This window comes from Elgaria multicarinata, chromosome 19 (genome assembly GCF_023053635.1).
Source record: "Elgaria multicarinata webbii isolate HBS135686 ecotype San Diego chromosome 19, rElgMul1.1.pri, whole genome shotgun sequence".
In the NCBI taxonomy this organism is placed as follows: domain Eukaryota; kingdom Metazoa; phylum Chordata; class Lepidosauria; order Squamata; family Anguidae; genus Elgaria; species Elgaria multicarinata.
This window is the reverse complement of record NC_086189.1, coordinates 12,045,947-12,059,794: the sequence shown is the minus strand read 5'-3', so window position 1 is coordinate 12,059,794 and position 13,848 is coordinate 12,045,947. Positions and strand designations below refer to the sequence as shown.

At 48.6% G+C, this 13,848-nt stretch overlaps 2 protein-coding genes across 3 annotated transcripts in view; both read left to right on the top strand.

Moving 5' to 3' along the window:
• NIBAN2 (niban apoptosis regulator 2) overlaps positions 1–13,848 on the top strand; it is a 413,466-nt gene that overhangs the window by 141,962 nt on the left and 257,656 nt on the right. The window lies entirely within an intron of this gene.
• Positions 1–13,848, top strand: part of STXBP1 (syntaxin binding protein 1) — a 62,435-nt gene that overhangs the window by 16,688 nt on the left and 31,899 nt on the right. For both annotated transcript variants that reach the window (XM_063144781.1, XM_063144780.1), the window contains exons 2-4: positions 10,490–10,539; positions 11,073–11,154; positions 13,452–13,528. In XM_063144781.1, the coding sequence (XP_063000851.1) occupies positions 10,490–10,539; positions 11,073–11,154; positions 13,452–13,528 (209 nt within the window). The remainder of the gene's footprint in view (positions 1–10,489; positions 10,540–11,072; positions 11,155–13,451; positions 13,529–13,848) is intronic.

Here is a 13,848-nt window from a genome sequence, read left to right as displayed (position 1 = left end):
TCGTAAAATTAACTCTCTGTGTGATTTTAAGGCCGCTTTAAAGACTAGCCTTTTCCGGCAGGCCTACCCAGATCAGTGTAAAATCATGATTTTTTAAGATGTATTGATTCCTGTTCTAATGTTGTTCCCCGCCTCGATCCAAAGGGAGAGGCGGGTAAGAAATGATAATAATAATTATTATTATCATTATTATTGTTGTCCTTCAGGTGTTTTGGGCTATAAATGCTGCCATCCCTTTCCATTAGTTATGCTGGTCAAGGCTGAAAGGTAAAAGCTTGCATGTCCCTGTGGTCTGTGTACTGGCACCAAGGCTGCTGTGGCTCTTAAAAGATGCATGTCTTGTAAAAGGTGCAGCTCTGTGTCTCATGGAGTCATAGAATTGTAGAGTTGGAAGGGGCCTAGAAGGCCATCGAGTCCAACCCCCTGCTCAATGCAAGAATCCACCCTGGAGGGCTAGCTTCAAAAAGCACCCTGGAACCAAACGTAGTACACGCAAAGACGTAGCATGTCTGAGAGTCTTTGTACAATGGGTTTTGACTCCCAGTGGCCAGATTTACAGATACTTTAGAGTCATCTTGGAAAAGACTGGGAGGAGAAGATCATAGAATCATAGAATAGCAGAGTTGGAAGGGGCCTAGAAGGCCATCGAGTCCAACCCCCTGCTCAATGCAGGAATCCACCTTAAAGCATCTTGAAGGCCTCTCGTGTGGGAGACCCCATGACCTCCCTAGGTCAATGGTTTTATTGTCATAGTGCTCTAACAGTCAGGAAGTCTTTCCTGATGTCCATCTGGCCACCCCCACCTTTGTCTCTGGTCCCGCCCCCTGCTGGTACATGGCTCCCAAGGGGGGACGCTGCCCTTGATGGAAAAGCATTTGACGTCCCTGCTCTGTCCCTTCAGACCTTCAGCACCATCCACTCCAGAAAGCCTCCGGACTCCTATTTCACCCTGCAACATCAAAAAGGATAGATCATAGACTAGTAGAGTTGGAAGGGGTCTGTAAGGCCATTGAGTCCAACCCCCTGCTCAATACAGGAATCCACCCTAAAGCATCCCTGACAGACGGTTGTCCAGCTGCCTCTTGAAGGCCTCTAGCGTGGGAGAGCCCACAACCTCCCTAGGTAACTAATTCCATTGTCGTACTGCTCTAACAGTCAGGAAGTTGACTGGCTGTTCAAGAATTGAACAGGCTGATTTGACCTCTCATTTCCTCTAGGGATTGTTATCTCGGCCCAGTGTCTGACTTCCTGTCCAAGGCTGGCCCCAGCACCTATTCTCCTTGGACAGCCGCTGGGGCCCACCAGCGTCCTGCATCCCCTGTGCAGTTTGGTCTAGTCAGTCTTTATTTTCCCATAATGCCCTGGTGGTCAGGTGCCTTCTGTTACAGAAGGCAGTCTTCTATTTGAAGGCCTGTCCAGTCCAGGCCCAGTTTAAAGGTAAAAAAAAACCATCAGAAAGGGAAGCCCAGACATTACCCGATTTGGTTAGCAGACTGAGCAGCACACCACGCAGGGCGCCTGCTCTGTCTTTTCCGCCGTATTTCTATTTTAAATTATAGCCGTTATTTCTAAATTTGCATTGCTAGATAATACATTAGGCGCAAGATACGTGCAAGTGTGGGACCTCTTTTGTCCTTTGGTGATGTATTTCCTCTTCTTAAGCGACGTGGAAATGACCTCCCTCGGAGTGACGCCGTGTCGTGGGCATTGATGGAAATGAGGACAAGACCCCGCTGCCTGGCCGTGGCTTCTTGGAGCGTGGCTGCTGGCCCTTCTGGATAAACCCATCCCGGCCTGCCACCGATGGACCAGGGTCCCCACGCCGATGTCACTTTGCCGGCGCTGCTCCCGTTGCTCTGGCCCTTCTGGACACCCAGAGTCCAACAACAACAACAACAACAACAATTTTATTGCAGTCAGTAGACCATTCCTGGCCCCTTGATAAAATCTACAGAATAGTCACACATGTGATACCCAGAAGTCCCACAGTTCCCTTGCCTGTCTTATTCACGGGTTGCCTTTCCTTGCAGAGAAGAAGGGATGGGAAGGAACGCGGGGCCTGGGATGGCCAGGAACGTCCTCATGCGTACAGCCTTTCAGATCAATCGCCTGCCTGCTGGCTTTCTCCTGCAAGCGTGTCTCTCTGCATTGCCAAAAAACACCTGCAGAGAAGTGTTACAAGCGTCCGCCTCTCATGCCCTTTCTGGACCAGGGCAGGAGAGTTGAAATACTGCTGTCATGCTACTCCCAGCCTAGGAAGCCAGGCTGTGTTTCCGTGTGCCTCTTCCGCGTGCCTCTTCTCCTGGCTGGCCTTCCTTAGTGAGGGGATTGCTGCATTGGATTTTCTCCAGGATATATTTCTCTCCCCCCCTCCCTCTCTCCCTCTCTCCCTCTCTCTCTCCCTCTCTCTCCCTCCCTCTCTCCCCTTCTCCTGCTCTCCCCCTCCCGTCTCTCCCCTCCCCCTTTCCCCCTCTCCCCCTCTCTCCCTCCTCTACTCCCTCTCTCCCTCTCTCCCCTTCTCCTGCTCTCCCCCTCCCCTCTCTCCCCTCCCGTCTCTCCCTTCCTCCTGTCTCTCCCTTCCTCCTTCCCTCTCCCCCTCCTCTCCCCCTCTCTCTCCCTCTCTCTCCCTCCCTCCCCTTCTCCTGCTCTCCCCCTCCCCTCTCTCCCCCTCTCTTCCCCTCTCCCTCTCCCCACTCTCCCTTCCTCCTGTCTCTCCCTTCCTCCTTCTCTCTCCCTCCTCTCCTCTTCTCCTGCTCTCCCTCTCCCTCCTCTCTTCCCCTCTCCCTCTCCCCTCTTTCCCTCTCTCTCCCTGTCTCCTCTCCCTGTCCCCCTCTCTCCCTTTCCCTTCCTCTCTCCCTCCCCCACCCCACTCACCTCTAGCTCAGAGAAAGATTGCTGCAGGTGATGCCTCTGTCTTACTCGCCAGGTGGTGGTAGGGAAGAGATTGATCGCCCTAGGTGATCAAGTAGGACGTGGCTGCGATGCAGAAGTAGGCAAGCAGCTCCTCCCTGAAGTTCTCACGTTGCCCTGTTTTATTTGATTGTGGCCAAGGGCACGGGATAACGTGAAAGCGTATACCACCCCCGCCATACCACCCCGCCCGGGCTGCCTCAAGGAGGCTTGCAGGACAAGGACGCCGCTAACTCTGTGCTTAGGAAGCTGGGTCACAGAGGAGGCGGCCCGCCCGCCTGCCTGACCAAGCCATCTGTTCATCAGCTGGGCGTCCGTTCCTGTTTGGTGGCCCGCTATCCTAGGAAACCGGCCATGCCTCCTCCCCGCCCATCTCCAGCTTGGCTCTCTTGTTGATTTTGGCTTCCATCCAGTCTATGCTTGGTCTCAGAAAAATATCTTCCTGCGTAAGGAATGAACAGCTGGGAACTGGCATCCTAGGAGGAGAACGCAGGGTCCCGGGCAGTCATCTGGCTGCAGGATCCGTTCGTCTGTGGTCGGAATGAGAGACTGGGGTCCCGTTGTGCCCAGGGGAGTGGCAGGATATTCAACTCCCAAGAAGGAGCTCCATCCCAGTTTTGTCACAAAGGCACCTTGATGCAAACTGCATAAAGTTGCCTGCGTTCGACTCCCAATGCCAGCTAGTTCCCTTTAAGTCCGTCCGTCACCTCTGGCTAGCCTGGACAATGGTTCGAATTGTCTTTCTCAACTTGGTGGTGCCGTCCAGTTGTATTAGACTTGGGCTCCAACATCTGGCTGGGGTTCATGAGAGTTGTCAACACACCAGCAGAGGCCCTGGTTGGGGAAGGTTTTGCCTGAGAGAGGGATGAAGGGGAGGGGGGGCAGACCACCGTTCAAATCCCCACAGCCTTGTAAGCTTACTGGGTGACTTTCGGCCAGTTGCAAACTCTTGGCCTAACCTACCTCGCAAGATTGTTGTGAAGATAAAAGTAGGAGGTAGGGAATCTTGCACCTGTTACCTTGAGCCATTTTTTGGAGCAGGTGGGATGAAAATGGAAGGAATGAAGGACTGCTGATGGGGATGGCAAAGGAGACAGGAGATGGGTGTGACTTCAGGGCTGCATACAAAATCGATCAGCTCCCAGCTTTCCTGACTGCTGGCCATGTTGGCAGGGGCTTCTGGGTGTTGAAGTCCAAAACATCTGACGATCTGTCCATCATTGTCTTGCATCGGGCCAGACTATTTGTCCGCTTATTTGTCTTCTCCAGCTGGAGTGGCTCTCACAGAGAGAGAGAGAGAAGGTTCTTCTCCCTCACCTTGTACCTTTAACTGGAAAAGGAAAGGAACCTCTCGTGCAAGCACTGAGTCATTTCTGACTCTTGGAGGGACGCCAGCTTTCGCTGACGTTTTCTTGGCAGGCCTTATAGCGGGGTGGTTCGCTGTTGCCTTCCCCGGCCATGATTACCTTTTCCCCAGCTAACTGGGAACTCATTTTACCGACTTCGGGAGGATGGAAGTCTGAGTCAACCGGAGCCGGCTGCCTGAAACCAGGTTCCGCTGGGATCGAACTCAGGCCGTGGGGAGAGTTTCAGCTGCAGAAACTGCTGCTTTACCACTTTGCGCCACACGAGGCTCACCTTTAACTGGAGACACCAGCAATTGAACCTGTGTCCTCCTGCATCCAAAGCCAGTGGTCTACCACTGAACCATAGAGCAGATTTTGCAAGAGCTGCAGCCCAGTTCCTAGCACCATCTTAATACATGAGAGCTGCTGAACCAGGAATGAGCCATCTATAGTGGTAGGTTTTGTGAAGGCCCATGGGATGCTGCAACGTTGATGAAGCTAAGTGGCTCTAAGCCTGGTCAGTTTCTGGAAGGGTGACAACCTGGGAACCCCATGTACATTGATTCCTGCGTTGAGCAGGGCGTTGGACTCAATGGCCTTGTAGGCCCCTTCCAACTCTACTATTCTATGATTCTTTCATTGCTTAATCGGTCTAGGGTGCCAGGCGGGGATCTGTGCACGCTACAGGCCCTGGTATTTCTCTTGCTGTGCCTGATGAAGCAAGCAGAAGGTTTGCGACGTGGTGTTCCTGGAAATGCCCGACGCTCCTGCCTGCAAGGCAGAGCAGAAGGACTTCCTCCTTTTGTCTGAGAAGTCATTTGTTGAAAGAAACACTACGGGACGTTTTTAACAATGATACCAAAATGCTTTGCTCTTCCTGTGGAGGCTGAGGAAGTTTACTGAGGTGAAAGCCGTGGAGGTCAAGTTACAGCTGCGGTAGCCCCGAAACTATGGCTGTGGTGGTGCCATTGTTGTGGAAGAGACCGACTGGGCCTCTTCTGGGTTGACGTTGGCCTCTACAAGAAGAGTTTAGAATGATCCCCAAAAACCTTATGAGTATTGTTTGGAGCGTGGGGAGAGATTATTTATTCATTTGTGGTATTTCTCTGCCATTTTTCTAAGAACTTCCAATGGGATGTTCTTATTAAAAGGAAGGACTTCTTCACACAGTGCGGAGTTAAACTATGGAACTCACTACCACAAGATGTAGTGATGGCCACCCATTTGGATGGCTTTCAAAGGAGGTTGGATAAATTCCTGGAGGAGACAGCTATCAATTGCTACTAGCCCTGAAGGTTGTGTGCTATCTCCAGTATTCGAGGCAGTAAGTCTGCGTGCACCAGTTGCTGGGGAACATGGGTGGGAGGGTGCTGTTGCACCATGTCCTGTTTTGTTGATTTTTGGATGACAGCTGTTTGGCCGCTGTGTGGACAGAGTGCTGGACTAGATGGACCCTTGGTCTGATCCAGCAGGGCACTTCTGATGTTCTTTTGCTGTACAAAAAATAAAATAAAAATAAAATAAAACAGTTATCGAATAAAAACCTAGTAAAAAACTAAAAGCAACATTGAAAACCATGGTAACAAGTATTTATTTATTGTTTAAGCTAAACGCATTCCCTTACCTCAACTAATAACATATTAATTGATTATCTTTGTGGATTCTTCTGGAAAGATCTGGGAAGAACAGGAGTTATTGGGAATGCATTATCCTCTTTGTGGATCTTCCTAAAAGTATTTATATGGATTTATATGTCATCTCCAGAGGGACATTTCCAAATGCAATTTTGCAGAAACCAATGTCATATGGAAACTTGTGTTTCCAGTTGAAGAGATCTCAGCACTGCCCATCAAAAGCCAATGTGCCATTCCGTCTTTTCGCCTGCCACAGATTTTATTTTTCTGGTAAGGAAGAAGATGGAGAAAGTGTGTGGGGTGGAGAAATATGTGAGGGCTACACATGGAAGATGGATGACATCTGGGCCCACTTTAAAATTCTGCTATGTACCATTAAAGGTCCACCCGGAAGGACCTCAGCCCTTGCTGGGGCACCCTACTGAAGACTGCCCCGCCCCGACCCAGAAGGTGGACGTAGAGAGTGAGTTCAGTGTACGGAGGCCAAGCGTAGTGGTGTTGTTCACCTCTACTTACGTAATCCGTCCATAAATGGAGATGCAAAATGAGATTTGCTTTGGATTACAAGGAGTCGCTCGGAGCCACCCAGTTCTAGTTTCTAAATGCGGCACCCGTGTCTATCTCCATGTATCAGATTAGAGGTTTTTTTTTCCAAGGAGGAGAGAGTAGTGTGTTGGCTTCAACTTCAGGTGAACTCAACGTAAATGATGCAGCCATGTTGACTCTGGCCATGCTGTACTGTGGATTCATTCTTCCAGTTTTCGTCTCTTTCCCCCTTCCCTTTCTTAATGTCGGTTATTCCTAGAATTCTGTCCATCTAATTATTTTTGACCTCTCATTGTCCTTTAGATTTTTAACTTTTGGGTAAAGACTTGCCATTTTGCATGTACACTTGGTTATTTTATGGGTGCGCCCTATACGACCAGAGAAATAACCAACCGTGAGATGGTTATAAGCGACTGTGAGTGGATTATTAAACCACAGTGCATTGACTAACTTGTCCTCTGCCCTCCCTCCTCCTCTCAGTCCTCCTGCTTATATCCCATCATCCCTTGCTTCAGAAAATAGAGTTCTGCTGGGTCAAGTAGAGCGGCCGCCACCATTTTGAACACTGTTGCTTAGCAACTCTAGCCTTCAAAAGTAACCAACCCATACAACATGATAACCAACAATGGTTTAAATAATCCACTCGGCACATCTTTGGTTATTCACTTGGGTTATTTTGGAGAACATTTCCTGACTGTTAGAGCAGTATGACAATGGAACCAATGACCTAGGGAGGTGGTGGGCTCTCCCACACTAGAGGCCTTCAAGAGGCAGCTGGACAGCCATTGGTCAGGGATGCTTTAAGGTGGATAACTGCATTGAGCAGGGGGTTGGACTCGATGGCCTTATAGGCCCCTTCCAACTCTTCTACTCTATGATCTCTTATCGATCATCCCAGAGTGCAGGACATGGAATAATGGGCTCAAGTTACAGGCAGCCAGATTCCGGCTGGACATCAGAAAAAACTTCCTGACTGTTAGATCAGTGCGATAATGGAACCAATTACTTTGGGAGATGGTAGGCTCTCCCACACTAGAGGCATTCAAGAGGCAGCTGGACAGCCATTGGTCAGGTATGCTTTAGGGTGGATTCCTGCATTGAGCAGGGGGTTGGACTCAATGGCCTCATAGGCCCTTTCCAAGTCTACTATTCTATGATCCTATGAAAAAATCCAGCCACATAGCATGATAATCCACGGTTGGTGAAATAACTCATTGTGGCATTATGTAACCCATCATGGGTTATCGAGTCAGCCAAACCCAGTCAGGGATGGTGAATATGTGGTCCTCCAGATGTTCAACTGCAACTCCCACCATCCCTTACTGTTGGCCTGGTTCAGACATAACACTGCTCCTCGACTGCATCTTGGTTAGTTGGAGAGGGAATGAGCAATGAGGTTCTCCCACCAATGCTTCAGTTCTTGCGTTCTGGCTTGAGTGAAGAATCCTGATATGTTAAATCACATTTCCCAGTATTGTCCGTACCAGGACAATTTAGTTTAAGTGCTGCCTAAAATCGTGGTTTAAAAACCTGGATCAGACCCATGCAGGCAGGATGGCTTTTGTATTTACAAACAGAATCTTGCAGTGTGGTGTGCTCCTGGGTGCCAGCCACCTAGCTGTGCCCTCTTTTAAGGTACTCTATTCCGTTTCCTACCTTCCCAGAGAATGCCACTTTGCGTATGACTTGTATGTGGTAATTGATAGGTATAGATGAAATTTTAGAGAATTGTTTATTTTTTTTTTATGTGTTGCATTCCTATACTGCCCAATAGTCGAAGCTCTCTGGGAGGTTCACAAAAACTACGATGTCATTTAAACAGAAATATAGTACATCTCAAGATAATGGGGAATGAATGAAAAGGATCTTGGATTGTTGTAGATCGCAAGCTGAATATGGGCCAACAGTGCGATATGGCTGCAAGAAAGGCAATTGCTATTTTGGGCTACATCAATAGAAGTATAGCTTCCAAATCACGTGAGGTACTGGTTCCTCTCTATTCGGCCCTGGTTAGGCCTCATCTAGAGTATTGTGTCCAGTTCTGGGCTCCACAATTCAAGAAGGATGCAGACAAGCTGGAGCATGTTCAGAAGAGGGCAACCAGGATGATCAGGAGTCTAGAAACAAAGCCCTATGAGGAGAGGCTGAAAGAACTGGGCATGTTTAGCCTGGAGAAGAGAAGATTGAGGGAAGACATGATAGCACTCTTCAAATACTTGAAAGGTTGTCACACAGAGGAAGGCCAGGATCTCTTCTCGATCCTCCCAGAGTGCAGGACACGGAATAACGGGCTCAAGTTAAAGGAAGCCAGATTCCGGCTGGACATCAGGAAAAACTTCCTGACTGTTAGAGCAGTGTGACAATGGAATCAGTTACCAAGGGAGGTTGTGGGCTCTCCCACACTAGAGTCATTCAAGAGGCAGCTGGACAACCATCTGTCAGGGATGCTTTAGGGTGGATTCCTGCATTGAGCAGGGGGTTGGACTTGATGGCCTTGTAGGCCCCTTCCAACTCTGCTATTCTATGATTCTAAATCTTTATTGCTGAAAGCCATAAGCCATCACAATTCGACATCATAAAAACGAGGAAAAAGATAAGCTAAAATAAATAAGTTAAAAATAGATAATTTAAAGTAAAATAAAAATAATGTACACAGATGGAATATAAAGATAAAAATAACTTTAACATACATTAAGAACTCACAGGAGGGGAACTAGATCAGTACATGTACCGGAATGAAATCTCCAGCTCACGATTTTGAAACTTGTTGGGAGTCTTAGTGCTGAACTCTCAACTTACTTGCAGCTAAGGCGAATTTTGCAACCAGGACAGTAATAAATACATTATTGCCAGCCAGCAATATACAGATTTGCTCAAGAGAAGATTAGTCAGAAAGATAACAAAGAATGTAATCGAGAATTTTTTTTGCCTGGGGGATGTATATATAGGGCATCACAACAGATAATGTTGAATGTCCTCCACTTCCCCTGACTCACAGATGCAGAGTCTGTGATGCACCGGGATGTTATTAAATCTTCCCTTTAAATAGGAAGAGGGCATAGACTGAAACCGCAAAGCTGTGAATGCTTTTCGGAGTGGAGCCAACGTGAGGTTGATAAAGTACTGCTCCAACCCAAAAGATGTTCTAAATGTAGAGTACCAGGAGGAATATGCCATTTGGGAAAGTAAATGAAGGTCTCGCCATTTGGAATCAAGATATTTTTTTTTCTTTAATAAGTTGTTTAACTCTATTAGAGGAATAATTTGGAAGAAGGAAAGGAAAGGAACCTCTCGTGCAACACTGAGTCATTACTGACTCTTGGAGGGACGCCAGCTTTTGCTGACATTTTCTTGGCAGGCCTTATAGCGGGGTGGTTTGCCGTTGCCTTCCCCAGCCATTATTACCTTTCCCCCAGCTAGCTGGGTACTCATTTTACCGACCTTGGGAGGATGGAAGGCTGAGTTGACCCGAGCCGGCTGCCTGAAACCAGCTTCCGCTGGGATCGAACTCAGGCCGTGGGGAGAGTTTCAGCTGCAGAAACTGCTGCTTTACCGCTCCTCATTAATCCCGTGATGATAGAGTATCGTACTGACTGAATTTGCCCAACAGCTTTGAGACAAAGATTGCAGTTGCTCTAAGAAGCATTTTTTGGGGAATCCGGAGTCACTCATGTTAACCAACTTCAACCATTATAGGGCTAATAATGGTGAAGTCTGCAGCCAGGTGACCTCCTGAGTGCCTGCTGTCCAGGTGCTAACTGTAGATGGCCAATTTCCTGTTCCTCCTTCCCATGTCATTTTTTACCGTTAAACTAGACTTGGAACTGGACAGACTTTCGAAGAGAGGGCACCTTCAAAGAAGGGACTCTCTTCTGAGTGCCCTTGAAAAGAGGACTGTCCTTTGTATAGCATGACACATGGCCACCCTATTTTGAGAGGAAGCTGTGTCAATGAGGTGAAAGAATGGGAGGAAGATGGATCCCACCATGGGGCTGCAAAGAAGCTGTGGAATGATTTCTTTTTCTAATTCCCACCCCCCTTTATTTTTTACAGAAATTATGGCGGATGTGATAAAGAAAGTGAAGAAGAAGGGAGAATGGAAGGTAAGAGGCTTCATCAGATGATGATGATGATGATTTCATTTCTATTTTTTAATAATATTTTTATTTTTCAATACTTAAACATACATCAATACAATTAAAAGAAAAACAACAAAATACATTAATGTTGAATCACATTAATATCATATATTCTCGCTTAATCTTTATAACATAATCATACTTAACCTAAAAGTGCACCCCCCACCTCGGGATCTTATTCCTGTTTCCAAAATCTCATAGTTTCTTCTGTTGGCGGTTTCCCACTTCCCTTAGAAAACACAAATATTAGGAACTGTTCCCAAATTCCCTCAAAATCGTTCGTGCTCTCCAGATGTGCTCTCCAGATGTTTTGGACTTTGGCTTCCATCGGCCACTGCCAGCCCAGCCAATTGTCAGGAGTGCTGGGAACTGTAGTCCAAAATATCTGGAGAGCATCGTGGGGGGAAGTCCGTCTTGGGGAGGTTCGGTCTAAGCACCAAGTCTAACGTGGGACAGTTTTGTGTGATCCTTTGTCTCTTTCTCCTCGTCTTTTTCAGGTGCTGGTGGTAGATCAGCTCAGCATGCGTATGCTGTCTTCCTGCTGTAAAATGACCGACATCATGACGGAGGGGATAACAAGTGAGTGTAGCATTTGGGATCTCCCCCGCCCCCACTCCACTTACATCCACAGAGTTATAGCTTGGAGAAGAGAAGATTGAGGGGAGACATGAGAGCACTCTTCAAATACTTAAAAGGTGGTCACACAGAGGAGGGCCAGGATCTCTTCTCGATCCTCCCAGAGTGCAGGACACGGAATAACGGGCTCAAGTGACAGGAAGCCAGATTCTGGCTGGACATCAGGAAAAACTTCCTGATTGTTAGAGCAGTACGACAATGGAACCAGTGACCTGGGGAGGTTGTGGCCTCTCCCACACTAGAGGCCTTCAAGAGGCAGCTGGACAACCCTCTGTCAGGGATGCTTTAAGGTGGATTCCTGCTTTGAGCAAGGGGTTGGACTCGATGGCCTTACAGGCTCCTTCCAACTCTACTATTCTATGATTCTATGATTTCTGGGCCAAACTAGGTGTAACTTGGTATTGTGTCACTATGGGTTTATTTTTAAACTATTAGCCCATGTGTGCAAGTTGGGCCAGTGTGGGGGAGAGCCAGATCAAGGCTGTAATGTGGGGGTAGGGGGGCAGCCTTTAACCCTTTGCCACCCACTGCGTTTCCAGTCCGGATTCAGCCCTCTGCATCTGCTATTTGCATTGGAGCCGGAAACTCCCACGCTCTCCAACGGGACCTTCCCCTCCCAAGGAAAATAGGTGCATTGGGACTCATTGGGACTTCAGCAGAGGGCAAAGGATTAAAGCCCACCCCTCCCTATCATACCGCTGACCTGGTTGGCTGGCTGGCTTCCCTTCAACCTCTGTGTTGGCAGTCGGTTAAAGGGAAAACAGCTACGCATCACTTAACTATGTGTTAAAAATCACATTTTGTTTGACACTCTGGCTGTTTCTACACCAACCTGAAAATCCGGGCTGGTTACAGCCAAGTCCCTGTGGGTCTAAATGACACACTGGGACTCCCCTGGGCAGGGGGAGATGAGCACGGGTTTTCCCATGGATAAATAACCCCTGGGAAAGCCCGATTCTTCCTGCAGACTTGGGACGAATCCCGAGACCGCAGGAGGTTCTGTGGGCGCCCATCCTGGCTTTGTTCTGCCTCCTCGCGAGTAAACGGGCATGGAGCTCTTCAGCCACTTCGTGCCCATCAGGGGTGGGGAGGGGGAGCAGGACTGGTGGGTGTTGTCTTTTTAAAAAAAACTTACGTTTCATAGGAACGCAAGTACGCTCATCTTCAGGGGTAAAAAAGAAAATGGTGGGCGTGACATCCCTCCTTCCTCCCGGGATGTCACGCTCGCATGTGGTCAAAGGGGAGGATCTCACGATCAGAATATTGTGAGATCCTCCCCCTCCTTCCCAGAATGCCGTGAGGTTTAGAAAGGGCCTTTGTCTCTTAATTTCTCCACCTTCGGGGAAATCCCCAAAGATGTCGCCCTGCTTTCTGGCAGGTAAGGTAATCCCCTTAATAAGACAGAGCCCCAGTAACTCCCATCAGCCTCTAGCTCTGGCTATAGATTGGATTACTGCAACACGCTCTATGTGGGGCTGCCCTTGAAGCTGCTCCGGAAGCTGGAGCTAGTGCAGAATGCTGCAGCTCGGCTGTTGTCCGAAGCTGCCCCTTTCCAGCATGTAACTCCTCTGCTGAGGGAACTGCACTGGCTGTCTATTCGCTCCCGGGCCAGGTCGAAGGTTCTTGTACTTGTGTACAAAGCCCTAAACAACTTGGGGCCAGGATACCTGAGAGAGAGAGCGCCTTCTCCCTTACCCACCTGCCCGGTCACTGAGGTCATCCGAGGGCCTGCTCCTGGTGGTTCCACATAGATCCATCCTCCGATTGGAATCCACCAGGAGAAGAGCCTTCAGTGTGGTGGCCCCCCTCCTGTGGAACTCCCTGCCTCTGGAGGTCAGGAGGCGCCAACCTTGTACTCCTTTCGGCGCCTCCTGAAAACATCTTTATTCCAAGAAGCCTTTCTTTAACATGCAGCCTTGGATTTCTGTTTTTGCTTCTTTTAAATTTTGTTTTAACTGGTTTTCCCCCCTGTTTTTATTTTCCTTTTACCTTGTACACCGCTCTGAAATTTTTCATTGGGGAGCAGTATATAAATATTATAAATAAATAAATAAATAGAGAGAGAGGTGAGCAATGGGGCAAAGCTAATTCCCCACCCAGACTGGTAAAATCGTAGTCCATTGATCTCCAGACCAGAGCGAGAGCTAATGACCGGTGGCTTTGGGGTTGCCAAGGTGGCAACCTTGTTGGGTGTTCACTCTGCTCCATTGCCTCATGTTTGTGTGTGTTTCCTTTTCCAGTTGTGGAGGACATCAATAAGCGCCGAGAGCCACTGCCGAGCTTGGAGGCCGTGTACCTCATCACTCCGTCAGAGAAGGTAGGCTTCTTGCCTAAACGGAATTGTGAACGTGGGTGGATATGAGTTGGTCCCAAGGTTTTTAGAGGGCCTTTAAGGCCATGATTGGTGGATGGGGAAGGAGGGAAGCAAAGTGCGCATTCCGGGGGCCTCCAGAAATGGTATGCCCGGGGAGTCACGCACTTTCTGGAGGCCCCGGAAAAGGTCCGGCACAGCAGCACTTGGCGAGCTAAGTGGGACCTACAACAAGAACGCTGATGAAGATTGAGTATTGTGGCCAGTTCTGGGCTCCACAATTTAAGACGGACGCAGACAAGCTGGAGCGTGTTCAGAGGAGGGCA